At 34.3% G+C, this 16,875-nt stretch overlaps 1 protein-coding gene across 2 annotated transcripts in view; it reads right to left on the bottom strand.

Annotated features, from left to right (window-relative positions):
• Nucleotides 1-16,875, bottom strand: part of ACAP2 (ArfGAP with coiled-coil, ankyrin repeat and PH domains 2) — a 119,067-nt gene that overhangs the window by 8,779 nt on the left and 93,413 nt on the right. For both annotated transcript variants that reach the window (XM_081302837.1, XM_081302838.1), the window contains 8 exons: nucleotides 13,080-13,288; nucleotides 12,623-12,692; nucleotides 8,607-8,698; nucleotides 7,094-7,278; nucleotides 6,113-6,205; nucleotides 4,920-5,107; nucleotides 3,965-4,074; nucleotides 2,006-2,116 (listed from right to left, as the gene is read on the bottom strand). In XM_081302837.1, coding sequence (XP_081158963.1) covers nucleotides 2,006-2,116; nucleotides 3,965-4,074; nucleotides 4,920-5,107; nucleotides 6,113-6,205; nucleotides 7,094-7,278; nucleotides 8,607-8,698; nucleotides 12,623-12,692; nucleotides 13,080-13,288 — 1,058 coding nt within the window. The remainder of the gene's footprint in view (nucleotides 1-2,005; nucleotides 2,117-3,964; nucleotides 4,075-4,919; nucleotides 5,108-6,112; nucleotides 6,206-7,093; nucleotides 7,279-8,606; nucleotides 8,699-12,622; nucleotides 12,693-13,079; nucleotides 13,289-16,875) is intronic.

Here is a 16,875-nt window from a genome sequence, read left to right as displayed (position 1 = left end):
TTCTTTTGGTGTTGAGTTTTTTGAGTTCTTAAGTATCTTGGAAATTAGTGCTCTATCTGGTGTACGTGTAGTAAAGATTTTCTCCCATTGTGTGGGCTTGCTCTTCACATTGTTGATTGTTTCCTTTGCTGAGAAGAAGCTTTTTTACTTTGAATCCATCCCATTTATTAATTCTTGATTTTATTTCTTGCCGTTTAGGAGTCTTGTTAAGGAAGTCAGGACCTAATCCGACATGATGTAGATATGGACCTACTTTCTCTTTATTAGGCACAGGATCTCTGTCTTATTCCTAGGTCCTTGATCCACTTTGAGTTTTGTGCAAGGTGAGAGACAGTGGTTTAATTTCAAATTGCTGCATATGGATTTCCAGTTTTCCCAGCACCATTTGTAGAAGAGGCTATCTTTTTGCCAATGTATATTTTTGGCACCCCCCCCATATTTCTAAATATTACCACCCAAAGGCAATGCAACCTCACAAGTTATACTAACATCAATGGAGCTGCCCTCCCTACTTATAATCCTCGAATTCTCGAGGTAGGAGAATCATTACCTATTATATTACCAATCCCAACTCCGGCCTAGTACTATACTGAGAGTTAAAGAAAACATTTCAAAGAAGTCACTGGTTTGGTTTCTACTGATCAGGCAAGGTAGCAAAAGTGGCTAAGAGTCAAAATTCTTGGTTTCAAGTGAATTCAGAAATCACTCACTGGTTTCTCAAATTATCTGTAACTTGGCATCCTTATCTATGAGGATAATAAGAAAATCTTTGCTATAACTATTCTTCTGACAAAGGGTTGATATCTAGACTATATAAAGAACTCAAAAAAACTAAAACACCAAAAAACAAATAACCCAAATAATAAATAGGCAGTAAATTAAACAGACACTTCTAAAAAGAAGAAACACAAATGGCCAACAAATATATGAAAAAATGCTTAACATCATTAGCAATTTGGGAAATGCAAATCAAAACTACACTAAGATTTCATCTCACACCAGGCAGAATGGCAGTCATCAAGAATACAAAGAATAACAAATGCTGGAGAGGATATGGAGAAAAAAAATAGCAATTTTACACTGTTGGTGGAACTGTAAATTAGTTCAACTACTATGGAAATCAGTACGGAGGTTCCTCACAAGACCACGCATGAGACTACCATATGACCGAGCTATACCACTCCTTGGTATTTATCCTAAGGAATTAAAAGTCAGCACGTTATGATGATATGTGAAGACCCCTGTTTATACCAGCACAATTTCAATAGCCAAACTATGGAACTAGCATAGATATTCATCAGTATATTAATGGATCAAGATAATGTAGTGTGTGTGTGTGTGTGTGTGTGTGTGTGTGTATAAAATGGATTTAATTCAGTCATAAAGAAAAATGATGTCATTTGCAGAAAAATGAACAGAACTAGAGACCATTATGTTAAGCGAACAAACTCAGAACATCATGAGTCTCATGCTTTCTCATATGTGGAAGCTAAAGAGGAAGAAGGAAAAGGGGGCAGGGATCTCATAAAAATCAAAGGGAGATCAGAAGAATAAAGGAAAGGGACCAGGGAGTGGGATGAAAGGAGGGAGAGGGAAATAGGAAGGGAGTGATATTGGCCAAATTATATTGTTATATTGTATGCATGTATAAATATGAAACAACAAATCCCACCATTATGTACAATAAAATATATAAATATATTGGTATAATGTACCAATAAAACATGTGAAAAAATAAAGATAATGAAAGTAATATTGCTGTAATATACCTCAATGGAAAAGTACCTGCCTAGCAGGTGAAAAGACATGGATTTGACCCCCACTACTAGGGGTTGTTGTGAGAACCAAAACAGTTTGTGCATTTGACGTGCTGAGAGAAGTACATGGTACAGAAGTACATGGTACCAACCACAATTAAAATTCAGAAAAGCATGAATCTCTGTGTTAACACCCTGTATAAGTAACATACTACATGGGAAATAATAAGTAGAAAAGAAATACTTACAAAGTTACTATATCAGCATTGGCCGCATCCACAGCTATGCTCAAAGGATCTTTCCCTTCTTCATCAGTGGCATGCTGATTGGCACCTCGTTTTAGGAATAAACATACCTGCCTGTTTAAGGAAACAGTGTTTTTGAAATATTGCCAAGAAGAATAAAAATAATATTAATCTTAAAAAATAAAAAGCTTAAAGAAACATTTCATTATAAAATTCTTGATTCATTCTACAAATGTGTAATGAACACTGATTTTCATAATAAAAATTGACCAAGATCAATGTACATTTTGAAATATTTTCATTTATATAATCTTATACAATCTGGTGCACAGTGGGATATATAAATTATGGCCCATATCTTTAAAGAATATCATTTAAAAAGTATACAGATTTTGAGAAACTTAAAGAAAGGTCAGTCAAAGCCATTATTTGGGAATAAAGGAAGGTCAAGGCTGATAAAATAAGACCTTGCTGACTTTCAAATTAAAGTTTAACATTAATTTTAACTACTTAAAGAATTTAATTATCTAGTGAAGACTGTAATAGATGAGATGGTGAATTTAATATTTTTCATCCTTTTTTAAAATGTATGCAATAGTCAATATGCCTGCCTTATTGATAAAATGTACCCAAAAAAGACTAAGAACCATCTAATGGCCCAGAAAAATAACCCAAAATCAGTCACCTATGGATATGTTTTTATGTTATGTATCAATGTTAGCAAGTTTTCAAACTGCTAATCTCATGCTGTGTCTGGAAAACAAGCACATTCATTCGTGTTGTAGTTTTGATGATAGCAAACTAAAGTGATCTTTTTCCCATGGTCATGTCTGTATCTTTGGGTGTTATTAAGCAGAAACAACATAAGAAGAAAAATCAAAATGGCATTTTATCCAGCTGCTGGGTGACTTAAAATGTGAACCCCAACAATGTCAAGCACATTGGTCTGTGGTATAGAACCTTTTTTATTTGATATTTCCTATCTTAGAAGCAATAGTAGACTGAGTAAAATAATGATATCTTCCAGTCAGAGGATTTGAGAATTGATATGGATTGGATATATTTTTTCAAGTGTTATAAATTGTGTGATAATTTCAATATATGAAAATCTTCACAAGAAACTAATTTTGTAGCATTAAAAAAAATCGACACTTGTGCAATGCTAAGTTTGTGAAGCTTCTGATGAATTAAAATATACATGCTCAGTTTATTTTTTTAATCAATCTTTGCTGATAAAGGGAAAGAAAATAAGTCATAATAAAAATAAAAGATGTTATTTTAAAAAATAAAAAAAGAACAGCTTCTTGCCCATCTAGGAAATAATAACTAGAATAAAATGGTAAGAAGTTCATTTAAAAATCAATTGCCTATGACACAAAGTTTTGGTATAAAGCCAACATCTTTCCCTCATTCATACTTTACAATACAAAGTACATTTTCATGGCTTTATTGTCCTATGAGTCTTAACACTGTTTCAAAAGCCATAAAGTCATTTGCCCAAACCACAAATTTACTTCATAATTTACCTAGCTACCCCACATAAAAATTAAAAATTCCGAAGTTACAAAATTCTGCAAAAGTAGAATTGTGAGTGTATGCACTATGTAGATATTGTATATGTACATGCATTAATACACAAACACAGACTTAAGTTGTCTAACAAAACCACCACAATTGTAAGAACCGAGGAAGTTAAATACTAAAACTGTTCTATTTAATGATAAGTTAAGGTCAACATAAGCTTTGAAATTTTCTTGTCTGGAAACTGACTGTAGTTTTTTGTTGTTGTTTTTTTTCTGAAAAAAAAAAACTTGGAACTTTCAAATTTCAACAGAACAATTATTAGTCATGGGAATATATCTCCTTGCAAACCTAATGATCTCAACCTGAGAAAAAGCAAAACACTATTTCAAAATAACTTTTCAAATAACATCTACCTAAATATTTAAACACTAGAGTTACCCTGTGTGCCCTAAGACAGTGGCATGGTGTAGTGGTCCCCGCCCTTGGACATCTCTTTGGTTCACATTAGCACCATTCTGTAGGAGGAACTCACATGTCACCAAAGAGCCCTTAAAGAGAAAAAGAGGATAATGATGTTCAAATGCAAACAATAAGAAACAGTAATACATTTCTACTTAAAAACAGCATAATGCCAGGTGTGGTGGTGCAAGTCTGTAATCCCAGGTACTAAGGTGGTTGAGGCAGGAGGGTGACAAGTTCAGCCTGGGCAACTTGACAAGACCCTCTCTCAAAATAGCATAAAAAGGGTTTGGGATGCAGCTCACTGGTAGAGCACTTGCCTACCAAATGCTAAGCCCTGAGTTCAATCCCCAATAGCCATTCCCCACATCCACCCACAAGTAGTTTCATTTACTTTACTCAAATAGAACTTCCATTTTATTCTCCCATACAAAAAATACTGCCCAGCAAAAGCAAAGAAATGAGAGTTTATATTATTTTCTTCCCCCAAACTACTTCTAATAGGGATTTATTAATAGTTGACTACTTTCATTATCAAAATTCTCTTCATTAAGCAAAACAAAACAAAAACAACTAAAATAATCAATTTTGATGCCCAGGACTCACTACTTAGTACTCAAAGGTTCATTTTCTTTTTGGAACATAAAGCTACTTTTTTAAAAAATTTTTGTTTAGTTGTTGATGGGCTTTTATTTTTATTTATTTATATGTGGCACTAAGGATCAAACCCAGTGCCTCTCACATGGTAGGGAAGTGCTCGACTACTGAGCCACAACCCCAGTCCACAAAGGTTTATTTTCTAAGCCATCTCTTAAAACAAAAAATTAAAAATACACACACACACACACACAAAGCCAGTTCAAAAAGCCAAGTTCAAAACTTACACTATTTTATATTTTACTATCAATGAAAACCTCAATGTATAAATTCATACCCCTAATACAGCCTGAATAAGTGGTGTTGCTTTGTTTTCCTCTGAGTTAGCCCAATTCACATCGGCACCATGAGCCAAAGCCTCAGCCATTTTAGGAAGGTTTTTTTCATATGAAGCCCTATAAAGCTGAAGTCCTGGATTAAGATGTTTAGAGTCGAGAAACACAGAAGAATCTTGCCTTTCTCCTTCTGAAAAGCAAACACAAATACATTAATAAAAATGAATTCTTGGCAAGAAAGGGGTGAATTGTTTAAAAGGTATAGTGTTTCAGATTTACAAAATGAAAAAAGTTTTGTGGATGAATGGTGGCAATGGTGGCACAAAGTGAATGCATTGGATTATAGATTTAAAAATTAGTTGACATGGCTAATTTTATGTTGTGTGCATTTTACCACAACTTTTTTTTAAAAAGTGAACTCTTCCGCTTACCACAATGTGAAGATTGTGACATAAGAAACCACTAATCTATCACAATGAGCTTATGGCAGATTTTCACATAAATTCTTATTTCCTATAGACTAATCATTGAACATTCAACCTTCTCTCATAAAGACATCAACTGGTTTGCTAGGCCTTTGTGGTCTTGCGGGAACCCAACAGATAGTCTAATTACTCTGTTAACCTTGGCTACATTTTCAATAAGCATGGATTCAGGAAGTAGCAAGAATCCCTAAAGAATTTCAACACTAGATAAATCTCATTTCATTTCTAGATAATCCAGTACCATCACAATTTGCAGTGTAATCAGTTCAAATCATATGAAGAATGCTTTCTCTCCTGAGAATTCCACAAGATCAAAATCACTGAACTCACAGAAGAGAGAATAAAGACAGAAGAAAGCACTGGTCAGAGGAAAAACTTAATGGAGAAGTCATTGCTGATCTCCTTCATCTGTTAAGAAAAGATAGCCACAAGGAAAGATAAAGATAAGATACACAGTGCTTGTGGGTTAAAAATTATCCTTAGCAATTGGGAAGGCATTCTGAGAATACATCATGAGACCTGGAAGACTGTACCACTCAGAGAGAATTTTCAAATATGAAGAGAAATAGTTGCTTTCTTGTTTAACAGTTTTATTCCTCACTTACTACCTTCTAAATGACTAACCACTTCTTTATAAACTATTTAATCAAGAGGAGGCACTTACCAAATGCAAACTAGACCAATTAACACCAAATTCCATCAAAACTCACCAGGCTCATATAAACTACTGGCTGACACCATGGAGGGCAGAGATTCTCTCCCATCATCAGAGCTCTGCTGGATCCCACTGTCATTACTTTTGACTGTTTTAAAGAAAAATCAGCTAGTGATTAAAGTTCACATCATTTAGATAGCAAACTCCCGCAACCAACAAGGTTTTAAAATGAACTCTTACATGTCAACATGAACTCAGCCACCACTAGTAAAATACATTTAGTACAATTTTAATCCATCTGAACACTTAGCTTATTGTAATATAAGTCAATCACAAAGCCTGAAAATGAACTTATTTTCAGAGTTTTGACTTCTCATTCCCCATAAATTGTTAGGAGTAGTAAAGAGCTTAATTTATTGCATGACTAAAAGTAATGTGTAATTCTGAGACAATGGGTAACATCTAGAGAAATGGCCACACCGCACAATGACCACTGCACAGACTTGGAATGCTCCCAAGAGCAGTACTTACTACTACGCAGTTTTGAAGAAGTATCAAAGTAGGAGAAGAGTGAATCTAGCTCATCAGGACAGAACAGAGACTCCCGCCTGGCCTCGTCGCTATTTACAGCAACCACTGGGGACATGCAAGTTAGCAAAGCACAAAGCAGGCCATAAGAAGGGAAAAGGGCAGGAGAACACGTTACTGGGAAAAATTTAGGAGGAAAAAATAGGAAGGAAATCAGGTAGTTAATCAGATACTTAGGGCTTTTGGCATGATAGATTTATAATTCCCCTCTCCCCTTGTATTTTAAGCAGTTTTATTCCTTAGAATATACACATTACCTAGAAATGTGAATTATCTTGGCATTATTTAAATTTAACTGTTTGAAAGACATAGAAATCCAGTTTTTCCTTTGAATATGTAGGGGAAAAAATCGGTTTTTAGCATTTAAGATGCCTACAATGGCTATTAATTCAGAGATCACTGACTTCACTCAAGAAAATTTATATTCACAACAAGGGAGTTGTAATACCTGAACTTTGGGTAGATGCTCTGACTTGGTCAGCAGGCCCAATTTTAGAAATGCTCAGCCTCTTTTCTTCACAACCTTTGGAGACAATCTTTTTTTCCTGCTCAGGAGGTGATGATGATATAGAATATTTATCCACAAATTTCCTTTCCACATACTTTGCTCTGATATATGCCTCTTTCTCCTGTCTGGTATACATAAAAATGTCATGATCCCTTAGCACAGCTAAGTATTTTCAATGAATGTAATATTAATAAAAACTGAACCTGTGACATTATATAGCATGTTTCCCTTCCAAATATTTAATGAACTGACTTCATAGTCAAATGAAAAATAATAACCTAACTGAAAAATCAGAAGTATTAATGTTACATTGTTTTATTTTCTTAATATTGTGCACATTTATTTCTATATATGCACTCTCATTCTATTTGCAGAATAAAAAAATTAGGAAAACTAAAAATTTATAGAAATTTATTTCATTTTTACTGACATACTCAACTATCACTACTACTGATGGTCATAATTTTCAAAAAATAACTACTTTAAAACAAGTTAGCAATCCTAATTTATAGGGGAAAAAGATGTCACAATTTAAACTTCTGATTTATGATACAATCATAAAATAGCAAATCTATTCTACAGTTTTTCTTACACATGTCCTTGAAAATGCTTTCGTCTTTGGTTGAAATAGGATATTTCAAGGCTTAAACTAACTCAGTCATGCTTTAGCAAATATTAAGATTCTGATTTAATTGACAGTGACTTAGAGAGCTAAAAATCTCAAAATAGGATTATGGCAAATAAAATATAATGCCAAATAAAATAAAATTAATGCCAAAATAAAGAATCCTAATAACTAAAAACAGCATCAACAACAAAAATTATGTGCCTTAAAGCACTGACTTCTGGCTACTGTTTCAATAGCATCCTTACATAGGACTGGAAGAGTAATTTCAGACACACCAGAGCTGCCTTTTTTCATTTTTGATTCCTCAATGTCATAATACCATGAGTGAAGTATGTGGTTAACAAACATTTGTGGAACCAAGTCAAACAATGTAAAAGTATTCATTGTAGGTAGTAGAATCTTGATCATTGGAGATTTCTTTTCAAATGCCTGCCACTTACAAGACTTTGGACACTTTAATAGCTAAAAGCGTTTACATTTTTACATCAAAATTTCATTTTTTATACCTTTATTTTATTTATTTATTTTTATGTGGTACTGAGGATCAAAGCCAGGGCCTCACATCTGCTAGGGGAGCGCTCTAACACTGAACCACAACCCCAGCCCTCGATATTTCATTTTTAAGAGTCTTTTTCATCCAAGGACTACAGTTGATTATCTGCTTAATAAAATATATAGTATACCCCAAACAGAGATAGTCACATTTGAACTGTCACAATTACTTTTAACTTTCTGTCTTGATGTTAAATGTGGACTATAGTGAAATAAAATCATAGCTATATTACTGATTTGGGGGGCAGAACATTGAGAGAACTGAAACAATACCTTTGTCCTGGTTGTGGTTTCTTTATTCCCATTTTTTCCACATTGGCTTCATAAACACGATTTATAACATCATTCCCCAATTCACACATAAGCTGTTTAGCAGGAAAACAAATGAGCAAACTATAAATTAAAATTCATTCAACAAAATTTACAGTTAAAAATAAACTGAGGAGTGAGAATATTATTACTTTGCCATTGTTCATCAGAATACCTTCCCTAGGACATTACCACTCTTACTAAATTCTAACCACACACACATGCGCACACACACATACCTGTCTATCTACATATCACAACTACTGTGTCTATATGTCCATAGTAGGGCAAGAAGTGTGACAACAAGCCTTACCTATACAGTTAGCTATAGTTAGCACTAGCCAGTCTTAGTACAATAATTTAAGATTAGTATCTATTCTTTTCAGTTTTCTCCTTCCACTTCCTAGAAACAGACAAATCCATCAAAGGTACAGCTTTATTGAAATTACTTTTGGACTTTTCCCTCTCCTTGGTTCTACTTCCAAATAATGACTGGTTCCTTGGTGTATGTTCCAAAATCTCAGATTTTCCTCTGTATCTGCACATTCACCTCTTTAATTCAGTTTGAGCTTTCCTCACCTCACTAACAAATCATATCTGTAGCCTCTCGGTGAATCACACTGCATCTAGTTGTGCCCGATCCCAGGCTTGATCATCAGGCCAAACATGCTTACTATGCCTAGATACAGATCATGCAAATGCTTTTCTGAAAAATCACATCTGGGTAAGAGAGATATTGCATACACATTAGGATGACACAATCAGTGATTGCAGAGAACAAAGTCAAGATGTTGGGACATGTGAGTTGGTGAAAGAGGGGAAAGGCCTAGGATGAGACAGGAAGAAGATAAAAATATGATCTAGACCCAAGAATGGGAGCAAAGACTGATAAAGGTACCCTCAGCAAGGAGGCACTAAGCAGACAGGGAAAAAAAAAAAAAAACTTATCCTTTCTTTCCTGTTCCATACTCATGAGCCCTTTCAGAATCTTTTTTCTTTTGGGGGGGTATTGAGAATTGAACTCAGGGTCACTTGACCACTGAGCCACATCCCCAGCCCTATTTTGTATTTTATTTAGAGACAGAGTCTCCCTGAGTTGCTTAGTGCCTCACCATTGCTGAGGCTGGCTTTAAACTTGAGATCCTCCTGCCTTAGCCTCCCGAGCCGCTGGGATTACAGGCATGCACCACCACGCCGGGCCCCTTTCAGAATCTTTTTATTCTGTGATGTCCTTCTTCTGTCATGACATCCTCTCCTTGCTTCTATTACTTCTCCCTTTATCTCAATTTTTCTCCCCTAGTCTGGGAATGTGGCTTAGTGGTAGAGCATTTGCATGGCATAGGTAATGCCCTGGGTTCAATCCCTAGTACCACTAAAAAGGGAGAGAGGGAAACCAATTTCTCTCCTCTGACTCCATAAGCTCTTCTATCCTTTATAAAATTTAAATGTGCTTTTCCTTCTTTGAGCAATTATTACTTCTAGTTTTGGAGGATTTTGTGTTTGTCTGTTTTCAGTGCTGGGGACTGAACCCAGGGCTTTGTGCATATTAGGCAAGCACTCCACAAAGCTACATCCCCAGTCTGGAATGGATGATTTTGTCATAGGAATGAAGAATAATAAAGAATGCATTATAAATGATATTTTTATATTATTGACCTAGAGCACATTTTTCATTTTAAATATAAAGGTACTATAATATGTTAGCCTTTAAAAAATCCATGCTAGGACTGTAAGATAATAGATATATCATTGGATGAGAACTAGCAGAATAGAAATCAACCCTATTTACAAAAATTTAATGTAAGGCAAAGGCGAAATAGCAAAATGATAAGAAAATATTGTTCAGTAACTGATGTTAAAAAAAGTTGGGTAAGAATTTGGAACACATTTCATACTATCCACTAAAGAAATTCACACATACACTATAATTAAAGTTTATAAAATATCCTCATAAAAATAAGTTAATGTCACCAAATTCTATTTAAAAAAAATAAATTATAGGAATTCTTATTTTTCAAAATTTTAGATTTATATGCTATTATTCTATCATTTTCTTTAGCAATTTTAAGATACTACAAAAGGATGCAATAAAAGACAAAGACTATTTGGCAAAGTGATTACCATTTTGGGTACTTTTTCTTCCTTTTGCTTGTTATTTCAAAGCTTATCTTTAATATGTGTGTTTTGGGGTTACTTGTTTTGTTTGTTTGTGGTACTGGGGATCTAATGCAGGGGCACTGCACCACTAAGCTACATACATCCTGAGCCCTTTTTATTCTTTGAGACACAGTCTAACTAATTTGTTGAAGATCTTGCTAAGTTGCTCAAGCTGGTCTCCAACTTAAAATCTTCCTGTCCCAGCCTCCTGAGTAGCTGGGAATACAGGCATGTGCCATTGCGCTTAGCACATGTTATTTCAGTTAAACAATAATTAAAGGCTTATAAGCCTTATCTAAGTTGCAACCAATTAATTGTTCCTTTCTCCTATGTATACTTGCCTAGGAAAAGATTTCTATGTCTACCCTATAATTCTAGAATAAAGAAATATCAAATCAAATGTAATCTCAGTATTGTGGCATGCTGATCCCTTTAGTAATACCATCTGACTTTTATTTCTTCCCCAGGAATCCTTATAATATTCTATTTACTGTCCTACGTACAGTCTTTTAAATTTAAATTTTTCTTACCTGAATCTTTATAACTTGTCTCATTTGTCTAGGAGAAAATTTCATTTTTTTCTAGAAAGGCCAGACTCATATTTAACCCTCTAATACTAATAATGCTTTCATTTAAAAAATTGGACTAAATGGCAGGTGCTTGTATCTGTCATCTAACATCTTTATTTATATTTTGCATTCTTTCCCCAAAAATGACTTTAAGTTTTGCAACAGTAGGGAACCCATCTTCTAATAGATTTCTATCCCTCCATTATGGATGGCACAGTATCTGGTGAATTCATTGAAAAAAGAAGCCAATAATCAGACAGTAAAGTTTTAAACAAGTCAAAATTGAAGTAGACTATTTTCTTTTTAATTTATATGTAATTACTCTAATTTGCTCAAAAAGTTTCGGCCATATTTTAACATATCAGATGGATGTGTTTCACACAATTTTTCTTAATTTTCTAAATTGATTCCACTGAATTTTTATCACACACAAAGTAAATGTAGAAATAAGATTTCTGCCCCTCACCCCTCACTTTCTTGTCCTTTGAATTCGTAACAATTCATAGAATAACTAAATAGGGCTCTACTTTACAAACCAATGTATCATTTTTATTTACATGTTTACATAATAATTTCACAAAGTAAATTTCTTACTTTACATAACTGACAGATTTACCAGGTTTTCAATGGATAAACACATTAAAAACAAAATTCTGAGACAGAAAAAAATGTATACTCCAATCTTTAATCTATTTTCAACAATAAGGTAATTTAGACATGGAAATTAAAGAGTATATACTATTAACTGCTAGGAATTTTGTAATCTTATCTGAAACTAAATTACTGTGACATTTTCATAGATATGAACCTTAGACAAAAAAAAAAAAAGTCTTGGTTTGATGACTCCTACACTAACAAATAGAATAATTCACTGTGGAGTTTATTATTTTTAATAGGAATTTGATTATAAAAGGTTAAAATTGTGGCACAGAAAAAAAGACTGCATTATTAATATAAAACTATCAAATCTTGCATATTTATGAAATTTATTAATGTATTTTTTTGAAAAACCATAAAAATATAGAAACACTGGTTTTGTAGAAGAGTAAATTGACTAAAGATTTAAGAGTTCTACATACACTTAATTTCAAAAATCTAATATAAAAACACCAGATTTTCCAAAATAACCTCATATGTAATGTAGTACAAGTTAGTTCATCCATAACAACAGTAACTCATAGATTTGTAAACCAAGATTCTGAAATCATCACTTTTATGTGAAAATAAATATTTTCACGCAAATATTCATTTTACCTTTAAAAGTTCAGGCTCCCAGGTATCTAAAGTTAAAGATCGTACTTTTGAAAAATGAACCCCAAGACTCCTATATTAGGGAAAAAAAAAAGACTGCATTATTAATATAAAACTATCAAGTCTCTACTCACATATTTATAAAAACACTTTTTCTCTTTTAGAATGGCAAAACCCCTAATTACAGCCTTAAAAACACATGCAAACAGGGATTGATCTCCTGGTTAGTAATGAATGGTGAACTAAAGTCCTCAAAAGCACTTCACACAAACCAGAATTTTATCTGCTTTACAGATAAATGGTACAAAAATACAAACCAGTAGTGAATTAGAGAAATGGAAAAAATTTTCTCACAAATGGAACACAATTAACTTTTTTTTTCTTTTCTTCTTCTTTTTTTTTTTTTTTTTTACAATGTGTTTATCCAAAAAAAGTCTCTCACTCTAGACAGACAACCCACCGATGAATTCCAGAGCACTCGATACACAAGGTGATGCCCAAGTTGATGCTGGCCCACCGAGGATCTGCCAGACCACAGTCGCAACAGCTGGCGTTTCCAGGGATACACTGGACCCGCTGCAGTGCACTTTCTCCTTTCAATAATTTCTCTTTTGACTCATTTCCAGAATCTAGGCTTCCTGTTGATGGAGATGATTTCTTATCCAGCTTCTACAAGAATTAAGAATTATTTGTTTTTTAATTAAAAAGAAAAAAGATGGCACCATTATGTTGCATGCTACATGCTCCAAACAAAAACTTCCAGTCCCTAAGTTTTAAAGGTCTATGCTGGATATAAGCCAAGCACTCTTCTAGGCCCCAGAGACTGAGGGGTGAAAAGATACATGCTCCTCTATCAATAAACTTTCAATCTAGTGAGGAAGAACAGAAACATTTAAAATCAAATGTAATGACGGACACAATAAACATATGTACAAGGCATGAAGGCAAAAAGAAAGGGGAGCACTAGATTAACATGCAGGATACAAGACAAAGACTACTAAACAAAGACATAAGACTACTAAAACTCAAGATAAAATATTATGGTACGCCACACTCTTCCGAGGTATTCAATTAACTATAAGCAAATTAATCACTACAGTGAATAATTAGACAATGTATGTTCTTATATAGTTAAGTACTGAAGAACAGATTGATCACATAATTGTGATTACAAAGTGACTCAAATTTTAAAAATGATTAAAATTTTCAAGAGATATTATGTGAACCAGGTTGATAAGCAAAGTTACCTTGTTAAGTGCACAGCAAAACTGACACCAAAATATAATAGTATTTAATAAGCAATTTTTTATACAAGTAAAAAAAAATGACCATACACAAAGATGGGGTTCACAGGTTCTAAGAAATTAAAGATAGGGTCTATACAAAAGGTTTCCCGATTTAAAAACAGTCAACATTAACAAAACAATATGTTAGTACAGGAATGGCAAAACCCCTAACTACAGCCTTCAAAACATGCAAATTCGGTTCTTATTTTGTCCTTCCTGAAACTCAGTTCCATAGCCATTTGGTAGGGCTGAGCAAGGTAAGTGTAGAGATATTGTATTTCAGAGATGACTGAGCTGCATGAGTCAATCTGCACGGGACAATCTACATAATAGCACAACTCTGGGTAAGCAGGATGTCTGCACAGGGAGGCAGTCCTGCAAGGAAGATAGGACCTGACAAGGACAAGGATGGTATCTAAGGCGTATCACCTTACTGAGGTGTCAGAACCTGAGAAGGGTAAAAGAGCATCAGAGCAGGGCTGAGAGGATATGTCTAGGGGCAGATGGCAGCTGAGAGAATATTGCTTATGCATCAGGGGATTAACCAAAATGGATACATAGAAATAAACATAAATGGGAGCCATATTTCTCACTGCTAAGAAAAGCACTATTTATTTGGAAAAGGAGAAAGCTAGAATAAATCCTTTTATAGTAAATGAGAACTGTAGGTACCAATAGACACCCTAATGGTTTTCAATATAAATAAAGAAACCTAGATGTAAATGTATGCATATGCACACAAATTCTTGGCTTCTAAATATCATTCTCCACCAAAAAGAACTATATCTTTGCAATCAATTTCAGGCTGGTGCAGAGAAAGCATGAAAAGATGAGCTTGGAGCATTTTGTCATGCTAGGAAGAAGTACTCAATGAGCAACAGAGACAAATCAAAAGAATATAGAAGACTCCAGGGCTGGGGTTGTGGCTCAGTGGTAGAGCACTCACCTAGCACGTTCGAGGCCCTGGGTTAGATCCTCAGCACCACATATAAATAAGTAAATTAAATAAAGATATTGTGTCCAACTATAACCAAAAAATAAATATTTTAAAAATAATACAGAAGACTTCAAATTTGGGTCAATATGGGCAAAATAAGTAATGATAGTAATGAATAATATCACATTGAATAAAACAGGAATGCATACTAAAATAATTAAATTTTGACATAAATTAAAGCTGAATAAAGAAATATTTATAACCTTGAAGATCCTCCCCAACAAAATATGTATTATCTACCAAAGTTAAAAAGAATGACCTTAGACTAAAGAAGCCTAGTAAGATAATACCTTTATCAAAGTTAACCTTACCAGTAATGAGACAAATCAAAATCATGTGGGCTATGGCTGTAGCTCAGTGGCAGAGTGCTTGCCTAGCATGCATGAGGCAGCGAGTTTGATACTCAGCACCACATAAAAATAAACAAATAAAATAAAGGCATTCTGTCCCTCTATAACTATAATTTTTTTTAAATCATGTGCCATTTGAAAGGACGCAGTAAGAACATAGTAGTTTTTCACCCAGTACTAAAAAAGAGAGTGAGTGAGAGACAGAGGAGAGGAGGAGGAGGAGGAGGAGGAGGAGGAGGAGGAGGAGGAGGAGGAGGAGGAGGAGGAGGTTGTTGTTCAAGTTAACATTGAAGAACTTTTCTCGTAGTAGGGGTATTAAACCCAGGGGCACTTTACTGCTTAGTTACATCCGCAAATCACAGAATCTCACTAAGTGGCTCAGGCTATCCTTGGATTTGGGTTCCTCCTGCCTCAGCCTTCCCAGTTCCTGGGATTATAGGCTTGTGCCACCATGCCTGGCACACAGTCTCATTTATATAATGTACCTGCTTAAGTTGCATAACCTCACAAGTAAAAATCAGATAAATCTAAATGAAACATTCTACAAAATAACTAGTCTGTAATTTTCAAAACTAAAAGGTCAAGAAGGTCAAATTGGGGTCTAGGGTTGTAGTTCAGTGAAGAGTGTTGCCTAGCATGTGTGAGGAACTGGGTTCAATTCTCAGCACCACATATAAATAAATAAAATAAAGTCCATCGACAACTAAAAAATATTTTAAAAAAAAAGAAGAAGAAGAAGAAGAAGGTCAAATTGGGCTGGGAATGAAGCTCAATGGTAGAATACTTGCCTACCATGTGTTACACCATGGGTTCAACACCAGTACTGAAAAAGAGAGTGAGTGAGAGAGACAGAGAGAGAAGGAGGAGGAGGAAGGGGAAGGAGGAAGTTCAAGTTAACACTGAAGAACTTTTCCTGACTAAAGAAGACTTAAGAGACATGACAACTAAAACTACTAAGTTTCTGCAGTGAATCTTTTTGCTATAAAGAACATTATTGGGACAACTGTTTAAATCTGAATGATATTTGAGAATTAAATAGAAATAATGTATCAAGGCTCATGTCTTAACTTGGATAGCTATACCATGATTATGCAGGAGATATCTTGGGTTGTGAGAGTACTTATTAAAGTTATGAAGAATGATGAGGCATCATGTTGGCAACCTATTCTCAAGGGTTTGAGAAGGGAAAGGTTATTTGTAGTGTACTTAGAACTTGTATGTAAATTTGAGATTATTTCAAAGTTTTAAAATATAGCTGGACATAGAGGCACATTTCAGCAACTTAGGAGGCTAAGGCAGGAGGATCCTAAGTTAAAGACCAGACTCAGCAACTTAGAAAGACCCTATCTCAAAATAAAAAATAAAACAAGGGCTGGGGATGTAGCTCAGTGGTTGAGTGCCCCTTGGTTCAATAGCCAGTATCACAAAGATAGATAGATAGATAGATAGATAGATAGATAGATAGATAGATAGATAGATAGATCTGTTTTATATCTGAAAAATATTATAGGCAATAATCATACAGGAAAAGGATGTCAGTCTTATAATGCAGAAATCATGTTGGTTCCTTTCCTAATTTTTGTCTATATGCTAATGTTTTTATACCACATTAGAGAAGCTAAG

This window comes from Spermophilus citellus (genome assembly GCF_964194105.1).
Source record: "Spermophilus citellus genome assembly, chromosome: 7".
Taxonomy (NCBI): Eukaryota; Metazoa; Chordata; class Mammalia; order Rodentia; family Sciuridae; genus Spermophilus; species Spermophilus citellus.
This window is presented reverse-complemented; position numbering and strand designations above follow the sequence as displayed.